General features: G+C 54.4%; 3 protein-coding genes across 3 annotated transcripts; 2 read left to right on the top strand and 1 right to left on the bottom strand.

Moving 5' to 3' along the window:
* The first annotated feature begins 11 nt into the window (after positions 1-11).
* TGME49_313580 (cytochrome b5 family heme/steroid binding domain-containing protein) lies at positions 12-4,725 on the top strand. The gene is made up of 4 exons (XM_018782778.1): positions 12-2,094; positions 2,555-3,122; positions 3,639-3,736; positions 4,150-4,725. Exons 1-4 carry the CDS (start codon positions 1,669-1,671, stop codon positions 4,360-4,362), a joined length of 1,305 nt encoding a protein of 434 aa, XP_018635415.1. The 5' UTR covers positions 12-1,668; the 3' UTR covers positions 4,363-4,725.
* Positions 4,726-4,808: 83 nt separating this feature from the next.
* On the bottom strand, positions 4,809-13,689 carry TGME49_313570 (regulator of chromosome condensation (RCC1) repeat-containing protein). Its single transcript, XM_018782777.1, has 9 exons — positions 11,926-13,689; positions 11,287-11,329; positions 10,225-10,844; positions 9,257-9,539; positions 8,993-9,040; positions 8,226-8,437; positions 7,428-7,503; positions 7,022-7,158; positions 4,809-6,330 (listed from the first exon to the last, which is right to left on the bottom strand). The coding sequence occupies exons 1-9, from the start codon at positions 11,974-11,976 to the stop codon at positions 5,785-5,787; spliced, it is 2,016 nt and encodes a 671-aa protein (XP_018635416.1). The 5' UTR covers positions 11,977-13,689; the 3' UTR covers positions 4,809-5,784.
* Positions 13,690-13,890: 201 nt separating this feature from the next.
* TGME49_313560 (60S ribosomal protein L7a, putative) lies at positions 13,891-15,756 on the top strand. The gene has a single exon (XM_002364526.2). The coding sequence runs from the start codon at positions 14,462-14,464 to the stop codon at positions 14,981-14,983; it is 522 nt and encodes a 173-aa protein (XP_002364567.1). The 5' UTR covers positions 13,891-14,461; the 3' UTR covers positions 14,984-15,756.
* The last annotated feature ends 1,011 nt before the right edge of the window (positions 15,757-16,767 follow it).

Genomic DNA, 16,767 nt, shown 5'->3' with positions numbered 1-16,767 from the left:
CTAGTCGTTGTGTCGCAGTTGTCTGGAAGGCGGCAGAATCCATCGAGACTCTCCACAATTTTATTCCTCTGGGGAATCCTGTCGTGTGAGGCTGTGAGGCTCTTTTCGTCTCTCTCTTGCAATCTGTTCGTTTTCCAGAAAGCAGAATGGTTAGGGAGAGTTCCCCGTCCTGCATAGCGTAGAGTATCCGCATACAAGAAGGAATGCGTTTGTTTCGAAATCTTGCTTGGTTCTTGCTCCTTTGTACGCTGCATGTGTGAGTCACTCCGAGCATGCCTGGAAGAGACGGCATCAACACTGAAATCACGACATTGTCGAAAGCCAGTGGATGGAGACTCTGCAACCACCGTCCTCTCTAAAGGGAATAACTCGAACTGGACGATTTGGTTAGGCCTCGAGTGTCGCTCTTTTCCAGATTCTCCAAAAGCAAGAATGTAATCAGGGCATTCAAAATGAATGACTACACTCTGAGAGTTCCGCAACAGACAGCCCCCAGTCTTAACAGCGTGGAGAAACTGTATCTTTGGTCGAGGGTGCCACTGCAGCGCGTCGATTGACTGGCGACATGTACAGAAGATTGTCGAATAAAAGTCTGAGAGTGAGAGACAGGCGCAGTTTTTCGCCCTGCGTAACCGAGAGATGTCGGTTGTAAAGTAAGCCTGTTTTTTTTGCCGTAGAAGCCTGGCTCTCTATACCGCAATCTGGCGACTCTGTTTCGAGACGCGGGTCGAGAAGGTCGCGCATGCACTGGTGGGGATCAGATGTTGTGGCGTAGAAGGGGAAAAGCCTCGTCGCAACAGCACCGGGAAAGGACGCGCCTCCTGAAAAAGAAGTGAAGCGTCAAGAAAGGCGTTCTTTCTCGACACATCAACTACATCATCTTTTCAAAGTCTCCCCTCCCTCGCTTATTCCGACGTTGCTGCCCCCCAGCTGGCCCTCCCCAGGGGCACTGACCTTGCAGCTGTATAGGTTTGCGCGCGCAGAGCCGTTTTCCGGACTTCTCTCCTTTTGTTTCTGCTTCCACCCGGAGGCTTTAAGGAACGGAAGAAAAAGGGGGAAATGCCGCCTTGTCTGGCGGCTGCGACCAGATGGCTGCGTCTCGCCGCCGTCAGCTGTATGTACACCGAAACGCGCAAAAACGCCGCGTGTCTTGACGCCTGCGGACTCGCGCGCCCTGCGCCGCGCGAATTTGAGTCGCAGAAGCAGAAAAGTCCGAGTTCCTCACCCGTTCACTTCGTGACGTCTACGGTGCATCTTGGAAATTGAAGGAAATCTGCCGATTCTCTCTTCAACGTCCCCACACGCAATTCTTGCGCAGTCTCCTCCCGCCCTCTGCACTGAAGCTGAAGATCGAAGGAGCTTCAGCAGAGAGAAAAACAAAGCTGCTGACAGTCTCGGAGGGGCGAAGCGATCAAGTCTACAAGGTTCTGCTGGGAACACGAAAGATTTTTCGTCAGAGAGGCCAGCGACAGTTCTCTGGTTCGGTGGCAACTTCTGACTGTGTTTCTGCTTTCACTCCACGTCTTCCGCCTTCCTCTCTTCTGGCTTATCTCTTCCTCCGTCCGCTGCTCCCCAGTCCTGTTTCCTGGACGGTGCTCTCTCATCTGCTTGCACTCGTCTCTGTCCGCGTTTCCTTCTCCATTTTGGCCTCCGTTCTTCCCGACGAACATGGCGGAAACCGAGACGCCGCTGTCTCTCTGCTCTTCCTCGAGCATTGCTCTTGGCACAGGTGGACGCTTCACAGTCGCTCTCCTGGAGTGGCTTCCAGATCGTTCTGTTTTCTCCCCTTCACCCTCGTCCTCTTCTCCCTCTTCTTCTCCCTCTTCTTCTGCCTCTTCTCCCTCTTCTTCTTCTCTCTCTTCTTCGCCGGTTTCTGGGTCGCTTCGCAGATTTCGCGTTCTGGAGAAGATCTCGTACGTATGGCAGAGGCGGGGGAGAGCTGGCGAGGCCCTCGTGGAGGAGTTCGAGAGGAAAATGGAGGCTCTGCGTCGCTCCCACTGTCGCGAAACGCCTTCCCTTCAGGGCGACGCGCTGCATGCGCCACCCGCGCAGGCAGCCTCTCCTCGGCCTCGCCTGACCGTGGAAGTTGGAACGGTAGGCCGCACACAAGAGGATCTCGACGGGAGGAGGAGACTTCTGAAGTTTAACATTTGGAGTGACGACGCCGAGAGAAGGCAGGAAGCTGTCGCACTCGACGCAAGTCGACTTTTGTGTTGCCGCCAGAGACAGAGAATCGCCGTTCAAGTTTCGTCTGTGTTTCACTGTCCACGTCTGTTCCCGTTCATATGTAGATGTATTCGGAAGGATGCATGTTGCCTTTGCTTCGTGTCTAGAGAGCTTCGCTTTAGTGCTTTCGACGCCAGACAGCTGGTGGCACACTGGCTCGGTCTTCTCTGCTGTGTTTCGCTGCGATCTCTTCACATTCTCTTGCAGAAACAATCGAGACAGCTGGTTTGTGTCTGGATGTCTTCTTTTCAACGGATATTCTCGAACTCGGTTCAAACCAGCGAGGCTCGGTTGCCCCATTTTTTCGACTGTCGTTTTCCTGCTTCAGGCGGAAATGCAAGTGGAGGCTTGTCACCCTGTCTCTGATCTCCGCCTTCTCTTCGCCGCTGACGCCGCCCCGACACACGTTCGAGTCTTCTTCGAACCTTCTTCTGCCTCTGCATGCGCATCAGCATCTTCCGGTCCTCTCTGTGGGCGCTCTTTCTTCTCTCCCCTTTGTCCTTTTACGCCTCCAACATTGGCCTCGCCTGTCGCTGCAGATCTACTTAAAGCCGCAACCAGCAGTCAACTCCCTCCAGTTGCTGTGGCGTCAGAATCACATCTTTCTTCTTCCTCTTCTTCCTCTTCTCTCTCTTCCTCGTCTCTCTCTTCCTCTTCTCTCTCTTCCTCTTCTTCTGTGCTCCCTCGTCTGTTTGTCTCTTCCAGTTCTTCCAGGTCTCAAGACCCCCCTGGGCGACTGCCTGTCCCCGGTGCGTCTGCCTCTGCGTCTCCGTCTGTGTCAGTCTCTCCTCCTCCCGAGAGAGGAGAAAACGAGAAGACTGAGGGCGCCCGCCCTCAGAGCGGAAGCGGGGGAGTAGAGAGATCTGCAGGCCTCGCCGTTCCGCCTGGCTGCGGAGGTGAGAAGACTGTTGACGTCCATACGCATACGGGTGTCTTATCCTGTCTGCTACAGACAGAAGAACTGTGCGTTCTCCAGGAATATGCATTTACACACACACACACCCATGTGCGCATGCAATCGCCTTTGCAATTTTATTTGTTTTCATCGAGATCCAGTTCAACAAGATGCACAGATCCGCTTCCCACTCTCCTGGTGTTTCTTCGGACATGCTCTTGTGCTTAGTCACGCACTGATATCTATCTCTCTCTCTATCAATATATATATATATATATATATATATCAGTGCGTGTATATATATATATATATATTTATATATGTATGTACGTATATAGGGAGAGTGAGGAGAGGTTCAAATATGTATGGACATTTGCTGTTCTTGCCAGCGAGAGAACACTACTGAGGTGCTCGTACATTCAGTGAGGCGCGTTTCTTTGTTTGTAGCTGCATTGATGGACTGATGTGGTCGGAGTGAAATTGCAAAGAATGTGCATGCGTTTTCCACTTGCGGCAGTTGGAAGCCAATCTCGGTTCCGGGACTTGATGGCGGCGGACAAGAACCGCTTGGCTGCATGCAGTTCGGGAGCTCTGCGACGCATTTCCCTGGAGGAGGTAAGAGAAACCTGCTTCGCGTAGCACCGTCAAAAAGAAAACAAAGACTCCAGAGACTTTCGTCCAAAAACTCTCCGGGCTACCCAACCTCTGGAAGACGCCTCAGAGCTGCAGACGCTGTCTCCGTAAGACTGGTGTCATGCATGCCCACAGGAGGTGCCGCTGGCTTCTTTTCCTCGCTAGTCTCTCTCTGTCTCTTTCTCGCTCTTGCTCAGCTTCTGCTGGGGCTCTTCCCTCCGCCGCACCTATTCCTGTCTGCTCTTCCTCGTCGTCTCTCTCTTCTCCACTCTCTCGCCTTTGTCTGTCACTTCGCCTCTCGCCAGGAGCGGGCGCGCCCGCTCCTGGGGTGTATGTACACCTCGTTGCTTCTTGCAGCCCGTCGGTCTCTGTCTCGCCGTGTGGCGCATGTTCAGCTGTCAAGACACTGCTCGCGGGAAGATCTGTGGGTCGCGCTCGACGGCGTCGTTTACGACATCAGCTCCTACGTCTCCTTCCACCCTGGCGGCGCCCGGATTCTCGTAGAGCATGCAGGCACCGACATCTCAGAGGTTTTTCGCCAGTACCACGCATGGGTGAACGCGAAACACATCCTCGAATACAACCGGGTGGGAATCTTTCAGGGATAGACTCGGAGACAGCAAGGGAGAGAGAACGCGAGGAGGAGGAGAAAGTCAAGACGCACACAGAGCAGACGGAATGAGAAGGAGACAGAAAAGCGAGAGATCGAAGAAGTGAGGAGAAACAGACGAGACGACGAAGTGAAAAAGAACGGCCAAACGCGCGTCGCATCGGTCCTCTCGGTGCTGCCACACTGGTGCACCGGAGCACCGTTCGACTCTCGGTCTTCTGCATGCAACGCTTTGCTGGAATCCGTTGAAGACCCGCGCACACAGTGCCGAAATCCCTTTTCTAGCACCGCGACTGCGAACAGCCTGAACAGTGCGTTGTTTGCAAATACCATTAAAAACCACTAAAAACGCACATACACACACATCTGTATATATCTGTAGATATACATATGCATATATACATGTATATATATATATATATATATATATGTATATGCGTATGACTCTACGTTCACATGTGAGTGGAAGTCTCCTGAACAGGGACCTGGAAGCACTGACTGCGTGCGGCTTGTCTGCGGCGGCGGAGAAAAGGGGCGGGGGAGAGACATCTTCCATCTCGACCTTGAAAGCAGTACGCGTCCGTATTTGTAAAGGCGAATGCATGCGTCCGTATTTGTAAAGGCGAATGCATGCGTCCGCATTTGAACCGGTCTCTTTAGGTGTATGTGCAGCACTCACACGTTCCGCATAGACGAGGGAATCGCGTTCAACTGTTGTTTTGTGGTCATCTCTTGGCAGGCTGTGCTGCATGCGGGGTTGCGGTTTGCGTTTGCGTAATTTGTGTTCAAACATTTCAACAAGAAAAGTCGGGAGAAAACCACTCCGTCTTCCCGTTGCATTAGCATGCAAAGTCTTTTACCTCGGAGAACCGCGAAGAAGACACAGGGCTCCCCGCCACTGAGCAGAGGATACATCTGAGATGGTTCCTTCGCTGTCTTTCGCAAACGGCCCTTTCTTCTCTCTCTCCAGGCACTGGGCAATTCCCGCTGAACTCGCGCCCCTTCCTCTCCGTCTTCTTCGTTCTTTTACTCTTCTTGCGGAACGCAGAGATTCTCTCTGTCTCTCTCCCTGGGGTGTCTGCGCGAACCTGAGTCTTTCTCTTTCCACTATTCGTCCTCACCGCCACACACTCACTCCAGTTCAAGAAACAACGGCGCGTGGAGCTCTCTTGCCCCTCGCGTCTTTCTCTCTTCTCTCCCTTGTCACTGTCTCGCTGTGTTGTCGTCGCATTGCTTAATGCATCTTCTTCTGCTTCCTCTCTTGCTTTGCTCTCTCTTCCCGAGCGTCTTCTCTCTTCTTCTCCTTCCCCTCAACGGCACAACTTCGCACCGCATTACAGGCAGAGGACAGCAGCTCCTTTGCCTCTGCCGAAGAGAGGCTGTCTGCGTTCTTTGACTCCTCCCATTGTGTTGCCACCCTCTACTCGTCTTCGTCACCACCCGCAGTTGGACTTTCCTCTCTTCCTTTGCCTTCTCCCTCTCTCTCTGTCTTTTCCTCTCTTTCCGTCTGGGTGCCGCCTGCCTCCTCCACACCTTGGAGTTCAGATCCAGTCTCTTCATTCAGCTTCTCGTCGGCTTTCGTCTCTCCAGCCTCTCGGCCTTCCGCGGAGATTCCTCGATCTCTCCCGAGCGTGGAGGGCGACCTCGAGAAAGTGTCTCCTTTCGCCTCTTCTTGAGAGAGACTGCAGGGTCGCTTCATGCTCTCCTCGCTCCTGACTGGCGACGTCTTTCTCTCTGTCGATTTTGAGGAAGACCGCATCGCCATGTCAGCCGTCGTAATCACTTTCGCCTCCATCTGCTCTTCCTGCTGTCTCCGCCGAGGAGACAATTCTTTGCTCGCATGTGCGGACGCCCTCGCCTGCCGTTGCCTCTCAAAGTCGCCGTCTCCCGTTACGATCACCGTCGTCTCGCTGCCGAGAGCCGCCCCCGTGATCTTCATGTTCAACATGGAATAGATCAAGCGAGCCTGAAGAAACAGAGAAACGAGGTGGACAAGCAGGCAGGAACAGACAGGACGACAGTCTTTGTCTCGAACAGACAGGCAGCAGTGGTGAGGCGGCAGGCCTAGGGGGAAAAGGAGACTTTCGGCCGCCTCGCTGCATGCAATCACCATGAGGATGTGGAACTGCAGAGGTCGGAGCGAACCGACTTCCCCACACCCGCAGGAACGTTGGCTGTGGAGACCTGCATGTTTCTAGAATTTCGCATGCATGCACAAGAAAAGACCTTCTCCACGCCGTCCCTCCCGGCACCTGTCTCGACGTGGTTGACACATGGACAAAGAGAAGAAGACAAAAAAAGAGAAACAGAGAAACGCTCGTGTACTCAACGGAAGACCAGCCTACAATACGCACATATCCGTATACATGATCCAACATCCACGCGTACACAAATCTGCATATATTCACACACACACATATCTACATCTACATATATACATGCATATATACATGCATACATACATGCATACATACATGCATATATATATATATATATATATGTATATGTATGTATGTATGTATATATATATATATATATATATATATGTATATATATATGTATATGCATGTATGTAGAGAGAGGAGACACTTTGTGAGACAGGGGCATTTGAAGTGTACACATGCATGCAGGCACCTAAGCGTTTGTTGGTGTCTCACCCGGCAGCATGCACTTTTGAGGCCAGAGCGAATGGCGACGCCTGGCTGAGAAGCCTTTTCGCAGATCCCCTCGGCAGCGGCAGTGAAGATCAGTTTGTGGTTGGACGAGTGACCCCAGAGGTACAGCTGGTTGTTCGCTGGTTTGAGAGAAACGAGCAGAAAGTCAGGAAAAAGACTGAACGTTTTCGAGAGAGATACACACACGAAGCAGAGCTCGCGAGGGAATCCGCCCCAGCCAACAGAACACACAACCTCGAAGGCTTTTCAGGACGCCTCTGCGACCCGGTGTGCGGTGGACGGACTCCTGAGCCTTCGGACCAAGGCTTCCCGAGGCGCCTCGACGTGAGAGGGGTGCATTTAGAGTTCCCAGACTCGTTCGACGTAGAAAGACAACGCGCGCGCTTACGTGTGATGCACGCAGAGTGACGATAGCCGCATGCAATTTTGCTGGCCCGCGAGCGCAGCTCTCCGAGCTTCACCATCTGAAAAAGGACCGAAAGAAAACGCCAGCTTCGCGTCGAGTCTTGCCACGGAAGAAGAAGCGAAGATCCGTCTCTCTTCAGGCTTTCGAAATGCACTTTTAGCCAACCTCTCTTCTCTCTTCTAGCCGACTCAACGCTTCTCCTCTCACCTCGCGCGGTGCTCTTTCGCCGTCCACGCGGTCTACGCCTGGTAGGATTGGAATTTCTACTCGAGGCGTCTCAAGATCACTCGCTACTGCAGTGACTGCAAATGATGCACTTAATGAAGTACTATCAAGCCGCTTCTTCCAAATAGATTTCACGGAGAGTAAACTTCGCAAATTAGATTCACACTTAGCCGCTGAAGGTAGGCGTCCTTTGTCACCAGCTTTGTTCTTTCTTTGAGGCTTCTCCTCTCTCGTCTCCTTCGCATGCTTCTTTTCTCTCTCGGCCTCTGTCTTTGTGCTACTTTCCTCAACCTTTCTCGTTAGTCTCTTTCTCTGCTCTTTCGCTTCTCTCCACCTTTTTTCGCAGCTGGTGTCCGACACACACCTCCCTCTCGCTCTCTTCTCCACGACCACCGCGTTTCTTCCACCTGATTCAGCCTTTCTTTCTTCCTTCAGTCCTTCCTTCTTCCATTTCTTCTGCTCCCTTCTCCTGTCCGCGACGCCCCCTGCCTCCTCTGGCTTCCTTTTGCCCTCTTCGTCGCCCGTCTCTTCTCTCGTCTTCTCCTCCTTCCTCACCTTGGGGACGCTCAGCCGCGTCTGGTGTCCAGGAACTCCACACTGTCCGGCGAGGTTGTCTCCGAGTGCCCAGAGGCGCATGTCGTGGGTGAGAAGAATGGCATGTCGCGTCCCCGTCGCGATCTCGACAACTGGCGGGAGACTCTGTCCACTCGAGTCCTTCAAAATCAGAGGCTCCGGCAACGTCTTCGGCGCCATTGGGCCTGCAGTAGCTGTAAAAACAAAGTCTCCACACTGTCGAAACTCCTTTCCACGACGCAAAACGCCCCAAAACGTCTTCGGCTTTCTTTCAGTTCAAATCCCCTGGCCATACCATGCCACAAGCGCGAGCAGCGCTCGTCCGTCTGGGTGAAGTTCGACGCTCGCAGACAACCGCGAGAACAACACCGCGCGCAGCAGGACGCTGTCCGACAGAGGAAGCGCGCGGACGATGGAGAGAGAGAGAAGAGAAGAGAACGGGGATAACGGGAAGGAGAGCGAAAGAGAGCGTGAAGAAGAAGAGAGAGAGACACAGGATGAAGAAGAGGGAGACACAGAGAGAGTGGAGATCAAGCAAAGCAGGGAAACGGAGACACAAAGAGAGAAGAGAAAGCATGAAAAAAAGAGACAGGAACGAGGGTGACAAACGGAAATAGCGAAGAAAGCGAAACACAGAACGGGTGAAGACTTCGCTTGTTCCCCTCCGGAGATGAAACGTCCTGTCGAAAAAGCTATGCTACGCCAGTTATCACTTTGCCGTAAAACTAAGAGAATCTGTGAAGTCCTACTTAGTTCGCCATATGTCCCGTCGCCCCAGCCGTACACCTGGCCGTCATCTGCATGCAAAACAGAGGAAAAAGATCAGCTCAAATGGAGGATCGCGTTTCTTGGTGGCTTTTCTTCTCTTTCCCTCTGGCCGGGTCTCCACCCGTCAGGAGCACTCGTGGGCCTCTGTCTCTTGTCTCTCTGCCTCACTACTGCTTTGCGTTTTCCTGTTTCGCTTCTGAGGCAGTCGAGGGAGCGACGGCAATACGCCCGCGCCTCTTGCCCACCAGTGAGGACAAGACCGAAATGTTTCCCGATGGCGACCTGCACGACCGGGCGGAAGAAGACGCAGAGAACTTCCGGAGTGGCGTGGAAGTCCGCGAAGAAGGTTTCACCCCAGACGAGGAGCCGCCCGGACTCAGAGACGGCCGCCGTCTGCTGAAAACGAGCAGCGATCACTCGACAGGCGTCGCCAGGCGAAGCGCCCAGAGACAGTCGAACAGGTGCGAAGCGACAAAGTCCACTCCCGTCCCCAACGCAGTCTGCAGCACCCCACGCAAAGACGGCGCCCTGAAGCAAAGAGGACAGCGACGAGCGCGCCATGGGAGAAGAAGAAGCCAGAGAAAGGCGAAAGGAAAAGACGCGAAGGCGAGAACGCCTCCACCGAAAGAAGCAGCCAGAGGAGAGAGAGGAAAGAGACAGAGAGAGAAGATGGAACGCAGCCGCAAGAGCTGGTCGTTGTGAGAAGAAAAAGGAGAGCATCAAAAGGAAGGGAAAATGCAAGGGGAAGAGGGACGTGTGGAGACACAGCAGATGGGCAGAGAGTTCGACCGGACAGAGGAGAGGGCCATCGGGGTCTGAGCGACAGAGTTGTCAAACTTGGAGACAGAAAAGAAAGAAGGCGACATGAAGGAGATCGAACAGAGTGAGTCTCAACGAACGTCGTCAAAGCATTCTGTCCTTCGTGACAGGGAAAAGCGAAAAAACAACATTCTCCCTCTTCCTGAAGTCTCCAGTTCCTCTTCAGCTTCCTCCTTGCACCTGTGCTGTCTTGTCCTTCATTCTCAAGCTGTATCTTTTTGCTCTTCTTCCTTCCGTTCTGCCTCTTTCCTCTTCCTTCCTCTCTACCTGTCTCTTTCCCTATCTCCCAATTCCTCTCCTTCTCGATCTCCTTCTTCTGGTTCTCTCTCCTTTGTTCCTTTCTCCCGTCTTTCTCTGGGGCTTCACCTCGCTGCGTTTCTGCTTCTCTTCTCACCTCCCGAGTGACGGCGACGGAGTGATAGTCTCCGCAAGCGATTTGCCGGACGGGGAAGCGGGAGAGGGCGCCCTCGACCTTCTGAGGGAGGTGGACGACCTGGCGCTCGTATCCGAGGCCGAGCTGTCCATATATCCCTTGGCCGTACGCGAATACCTCGCCGGCGTCGGACAGGAAGAGCGCATGTTGCTCGCCGACGCAGACCTCGACGACTCGCACATTGGCCAAGGCGCTGATCACCACAGGCTGCAGCGGGGAGGCGTCTCCAGTCCTGCCAGAGTGCCCCGACGGCCGCGCAGAGGGCGCTGAAAGTCCAGGGAAAGGCAGAGCACCGTCTCGCTCGCCGCCAGAAGCGATGCCGCCAGGAAGATGGAAATTGAGCGAGTGCGTCGCGAAGGCTCCCGCCGCTCCCGCCGCGCTGTGTCGCCCAGACAGAGCCGCCCCGCGACCCTCGCAGGCCTCCCGGCCGCCAAACGGTGTAGATACACCAAACGCAGAGGACGGTCCGTTCTCCGCCGCCGCTCGCACCGCTGTCTCCACAGGGTCCGGGTGAGCGATCAAAGGCTTGCCGTAGATGAAAATCAGCGTGCGAGTATCCCGAAACGGAAGGTCTCGAACGACTGAACACACAGGGCAAGCAGGGCGACGGGGGAGTGGACAGGGGAGGGGGATGACCAGCGCGGGGAGATGGCCAGCGCGGGGACTTGGCACAGGAGGACATAAGGCGAGGCACGGGTCGCCATGTCCACAGGACGCAGAAACAACACAGAGGAGAGGGAGAGAGAGAAGTGAAAAGGAGAAAGAGGGCGAAGAAGAGAGAGAGAATCGAGTGAAGAGAAAGAGACAGATAGATGCGCGGCAGAGAAGAGGTCGAGACGGCCTCGCAATGCACTCCAGAGACGTCTGGTAGAGAAAAAACAGAGGGCGCACAAGAGAAGATTCCGATGCAATCGGAGCGACGCCGACGACAGAGGAGAAAGAAAGCCTACAGGCCACCGGGGAAAGAATGGGAAGTAAACTGGCACAGGCGAGAGAAGGCGAGAAGAGAGAACGAGGACGTACGGCTGTCTGTGGAGAGAACCGCAGTAAATTCCTGGGTCACCGCCTGAGATGCGGAGAAAGGAAAATGCACATGCACTGGTCAAAATAAGAATGTTCTACGAAATGCCGAGACGTAGAAAAACGTCTCTTCTCCCGTTCGACGCCATGGTCCATTTCCATCTGTCTCAGCGATCTTTTTTTCTTCGCATTTTCGCAAGCCCAGCGCCTCTTTCTTGCACAAAAGCGAGTCCGACTGCGCTCCGGTCCCCTTCATCTCTCCCCCCTCTTGTCTATGTTTCTGCCGCATGTTTTTGAGAAAGTACGCCTTCTGTTTTTCCACGCTGTTGGGCCAGGCGACTACGCTTCTACGCTTCATCGCTTCGGAGGCTTCATTGCGGTGTCGGTGATACAACGCGCAGACACACCGCCTTTCTTGGGACGCCTTTTCCTCGAACACTGCACGACGTAGAAAAGTCCTCTCAGGGACGCTCCGCCGCCCTCGCCCTCTCCACCGCGATGTCCCCGCCTGTGTTTCTGTTGCCTCGATCTGCATGAAACTGTGGAGACAAATCCGCATGCAGGAGTGTCGACGCGTCCCCGGCGGCGGGCGCACACAGACGGCGAGAGCTCAAGTGAGAGAAAGAGTCGTGAGCCACTCACTTTCTCATCTTCCACCGTCCTCCGCTTGGCAAAGGGATGGAGGCGCCGCATCGCGCCCAGCCTCCCTTCGCCTGTCAGAGAATCACACGGTCCCGAAAGCAGGCAGAGCGACCCGAGGGCGAGGCGAGCCAAAGAGCAGAAGCGGCGCAGCAAGCGGAGAAGTGGACATAGAGAGCAAGGCAACGAACCTAAGGAGGAGGATGTGGACTCGAAAACGCCACGGCAAAGAGACGCGGAACGCGAAACGACAGAAGGCCGTTGTGACCTCACACACCTGGTGTGGAGGCGTCATACAGCCATCAAGAACGAGGAAACACAGGAAACAGCTCTGCGTTCGCGTAGTCCTTCGCCTGTACAGACAGCTCGAAAGGAAGAAGCAAACGCGACGGTTGACGTCCGCTCAAAGAAGGGGAAGTTGTCCGGGGCGTCAAGCTGGAAAACATGTCGTCAGCTGTACCTGCACTTGAAAGACGAAGGAGGTGGAAGGCTCCCTGTGAGACCTGAGGTGTACGTACACCTCATGCAGAGACGCAGAGAGACCACGACAGGAAAGCGAGAAGAAGCGTACGTTTGGAATATGGCTCTTCTGAGGAGGAGATGCATTGCACAAAGGAAGCGCAGCGGAGTGTGTACGGGAGAACGCTCTGAGGAGGCAAGGAAGGTCGCCGACTCCGCCTTCGCTTCGAGTCAGGATGGGAGAAAGCGTTCGGTGTTTTCTTTCGCGAGAGCGCGAGACGGCACTTGCTGCCGAGCACTCTGGTCTCTCTGTCAGCTTCTGCGCCTCCAGGGCGACGCCACGCGTCCACGAGCGAGAGAGGCTCGCTCGAATAGAACCGCAAAGGAAGAAAGAGCAAAAACCGGGGGAGGAAAAGCCAGCAGGCCCCGCCGTGCTGAGAGGCCGAGAAAAGGTCTCCGGTGTTAGGTGGAGAACTGGGGAATCGGACGCAGAAGGAAATGAAGAGCGCTGTCAAAGGAGAAGGAAGCAGTTGAGAAATCGGGACATTCAGCAACGCAGAGGAAGGCGAGAAAGAAGACTAGGGCGAAGCGGACGGTAGACGAGAAGGTTCAAGAGTGGCGGGAGACTGGGAGAGACTGGAGGGCGACTGGAGATGCAACGAGTCGAGAAACGAAGCCATCAGAGCGAAGGATGAACGAGGACCGGAGAGAAGAAGAGGAACCAGGGGACGGCAGTCAGAGGCTCTCAAGCGCCTTTTGACTTTTGTGCGCTAATTTCCTCAACGGCTTGCGCAGAACGCATCGAGGTCTCGGCTCTCGCGTGACTTTGCCCACCCTCTCTTCTATCTGGCAGCCCGCAGGACGGCGAGAGAAAGCGGAGGGAAGAGACCTCCCTCAGACTCAGCCGAGAAGCCTAGCGGCGCAGAGCGGCAAATCGTGGAGACAGAACCTGAGAGTTCCAAGTGTCACAGCGCTCCCAGCGGAGCCAGGGTGGCTCAGCGAGCGAGGCCAGGGACGCAGCGAGGAGGAGAGCAGACAGGGAAGGAAAGAAGACGGACGCGAGGGAGAAGACGCTCGTTCAGGTGTGTTGCCAGCTGACGGAATGAAGCGCTTTGGGGCGCTGTGAAGGCAGAAGACACCGGCGTTGGTCGGCGAGTGTCTCGTTCTCTCTTTTCTCGCTCTTCGTCCAGGTGTGAGACATCTTTGCACCGACGACTCAGCTACCTGCGTATCTCCAGCCGGTTCCAAGGCCTCTCGGTCTCTGCGCGTCTTCTGCCCAAGCTCACATTGTCGCAGAGAAAAGAAGCGCAAAAGAGAGTGAACAGAAGTTTTCCTCGGTTCTCTTAACTCTTCGAGAAATAGAAAAGAACCGCGCCCGCCGAACAAAAGCGAACGCTGCATCGCTTTCCACGCGCGCGCGTGCAAACGAGCAAAATCGCGCTGATACAGTTCGGTCCCGTTCGGCTTATATAGCGGAAGAAGTATAGGGCCACCATACTTCGGTGAGAGCGCGGGAGACAGCGAGAACGGCACCGCGAGAAGAGCAAAGAGACAAGGAAAAGAAGGCCTCGCGCCTGCGTTTTTGTGGGGCAGCAGTCAGCAAGTTCTTCTCTCGGGCGTTTTTTGCTTTACCGTCAAATTTTTCTCTTCGTTTTCTCTCTGAGAGAAACCGGAAACGTAGCAGAGAACGAGCGAAGCGTGGCCTGTCTTCCTGTGTCCATACGCCGCCGCCTTCGCGTGGATGTAGCGGAGATCTCGCCGGGGCAGGGAGAGAAGAAAACCTCACGCTTTCTCTTCCATTTCGACACGCGTTTTCCAAGAACGCAAAGGCGACGCGTGCCTCAGTCTCAACGTCGTGTTCGCTCTCCGAGGAGCACCGCGTCTTGTCGGTTGTTTTCCCCTCACCTGTGTTTTTCTCCTCTCTCTCCCTCTCTGTTCGTCGTTTGTTCTCCCTGTTTTCCCTTCTTTTCTCGGCCTCATCTCTCGTCCTTCCCCGTTCGCCACTCTTGCTTCTCCCCCCCCCCTGCCTCTCCACCAGACTTCTCGTTCTGTCTCATAGTTTGCCTGTGCCTCTGCCAAGATGGCGAACGAAGACGGGGAGACCGCAGCCTCGAAGATGACTTACCTCTCTCCAATTGCTTCGCCGCTGCTGGACGGGAAGTCGCTGCGCAGGAGTCTGAAACTCATTCAGCTCGCTGCAGACCGCGAGAGGGCAGCTCGCGGCAAGCAGGGAAAGGACGAAAAAGCAAAGAGCCCACAGGCGAAGAAGGGCGCGAAGCTGCTGCGGCGCGGCGTCCACGAGGTGACAAAGTGCTTGAGGAAGGGCGTCAAGGGTATCGTTTTCTTCGCCTCGGATGTCTTCCCCATCGAAATCATTGCTCACCTGCCCATCCTCTGTGAGGAGAAAGATGTGGTGTACGCGTACCTCTGCAGCAAGAAGACGCTCGGCCATGCCTTCCGGTCTAAGCGCCCCGCCAGCGTTATCATGATCACTCCTGGGGAAGACATGCCGGAGGTGGACGGCGAAGACAGCGAAGAAAAATTCGAGGAAGTCTACAAGAAGGTCGCGAAACTTGTCAGAAAGAGCAACCCCTACTTCTAAAGCAAGAAAAAAGCGCGGCTTGACGACCGGGCGTCGAGTGAGGCCGGGAGATGAGAGTGCCTGTCGCTGAGGTGTCTGTACACCGGCCAGGGTGGATATGAGGTTGCGATGGAGACGGCGAGGATGGGAGGTTGAGCGCAGGGGACGATGATAGATGATCACAGGTATATATGCGGAGACGTACACAAAGCTTCGAAGCGAGACTGCCAGAAAGCGGCAAGAAAAGTGAATTCCCAGTCAAGAAGATTCTGCCGATTCGGCGGTTTCCCGGCTTTCCACGCAGCGACCGCGATGCGTGGTTCAAAGGTGGGAACCAGGTGGCCCGGGTGTACGTCCACCTTGAGGCTGTCTGTGCTTTTTCGGTTAAAGCCTTCTTCAAGTAAAAGATCCGCGTTTTGGAAAATCAAGAGAACCAGCGAAAAAGTTGGCCGTACCGACTGACCTGCCAGCCGGCTGCTGGTGTCGCGTCGCCGGCATTTCAGGTGTACGTACACCCGACCCAAACGCGCGAACGGCTGCAGGGCGGTTCCGTTCTGTGGTGTATGTACACCTCAGAAGTCTCTACAGAGGCTATTTGTTTTGGGCTGGTGTGCAGCAGGGTCGCTGCCGACAGTCCTGCGGTGTGACCGACCTCTCGGTTTCTGTTTTTTTCCGCCCTTCTTGTCTAGGCTGTTTCTGGCCCTGTCTTGCGTCAACTGAAATCTGTACTGCTTTTGCACTTCTACTACGCTTGTCTTCTCGAAGAGACTTTGACTTAATGAAAGGTGAAGAAACACCAGGTTCAGTGCGTCCGCCTCCCCCTGTAGGCGTCTTTCTGGACGTCTGTCGGCTTCCCGCCTACACGCCTCCTTCTCTTCGCACCTGAAGAAGCTGCGCGTTGCACTGTCATCTTCCCCTCGCGTTCTCTGTCCAGAGAAGCAAGACCGTACACCCGCATATCTCTGCGGACGGCCACCTCGACTAGACTTGATTCTTTCATAGTCCTCACCCTGCTGCTGTGGAAGTTTCTCCCTTCGTCGCCTTCTGGCGCGGCAGTGCATGTTGCTGAACAGCAACTCGTGGGCTGTAGCTTACACAGCAAGTCACATATGCTGCAAATCTAGAAGACATCATCTGCGTAGCTCGGCAACCCACGGCTTGGGGGGGGGGTGCAGTCGAATGTGTCTGCTAAGTTCGCAGACACAAGGGCGCGCGCAGTGTAGAAGCACAGCTGAAAAGTTTTCAGGCAGAAAACGAAAGCGACGAACACTCTTGGCTCCTGCACTACCACCTTCCGCGGAGCGTTACAAATAGACGAGAGAGAAGAGGGAGAGAAGAAAACAGCTCGTCAGTGTTCTCGACGAAGGGAAACGAAGAAACTCCCAAAGTGAGTTTTAGAACGGACACACGTTCTCTCGCTTTCTCACACCCTGAAGCACTCTCGTTCGCAGACGAGGCGCCAGAGACAAAGAAAGAAAACCTACACACTTGCGCTGTCTCCTAGTCAGTGCGTGCCCCACGGAAACACAGATGAAATCTTGGACAAATATGTATATATATATATATACATATCTAGATATATGTTAGACATAGATATAAGCACATATAGGCAGTTGTATGCATTCTACATATATATATATATATATATATATATATATTTATGCTGACGCCTGCGTTTAACGAGATAAATCTGTGCGTATGTCTAGAGAGGGTGTGTGGTCGTGGGTGTGGAGAGATGTGAATGTCTGGCTGTCTGTGGAGGCATCCGTACAAGTGGCTGGGTACAACGAAGAGGCACGGATCGC

The sequence above is a fragment of the Toxoplasma gondii genome, chromosome XI (genome assembly GCF_000006565.2).
Source record: "Toxoplasma gondii ME49 chromosome XI, whole genome shotgun sequence".
Taxonomy (NCBI): Eukaryota; Apicomplexa; class Conoidasida; order Eucoccidiorida; family Sarcocystidae; genus Toxoplasma; species Toxoplasma gondii.
Note: the sequence above shows the minus strand (reverse complement) of the source record. Positions and strands in the feature narration are given on the sequence as shown.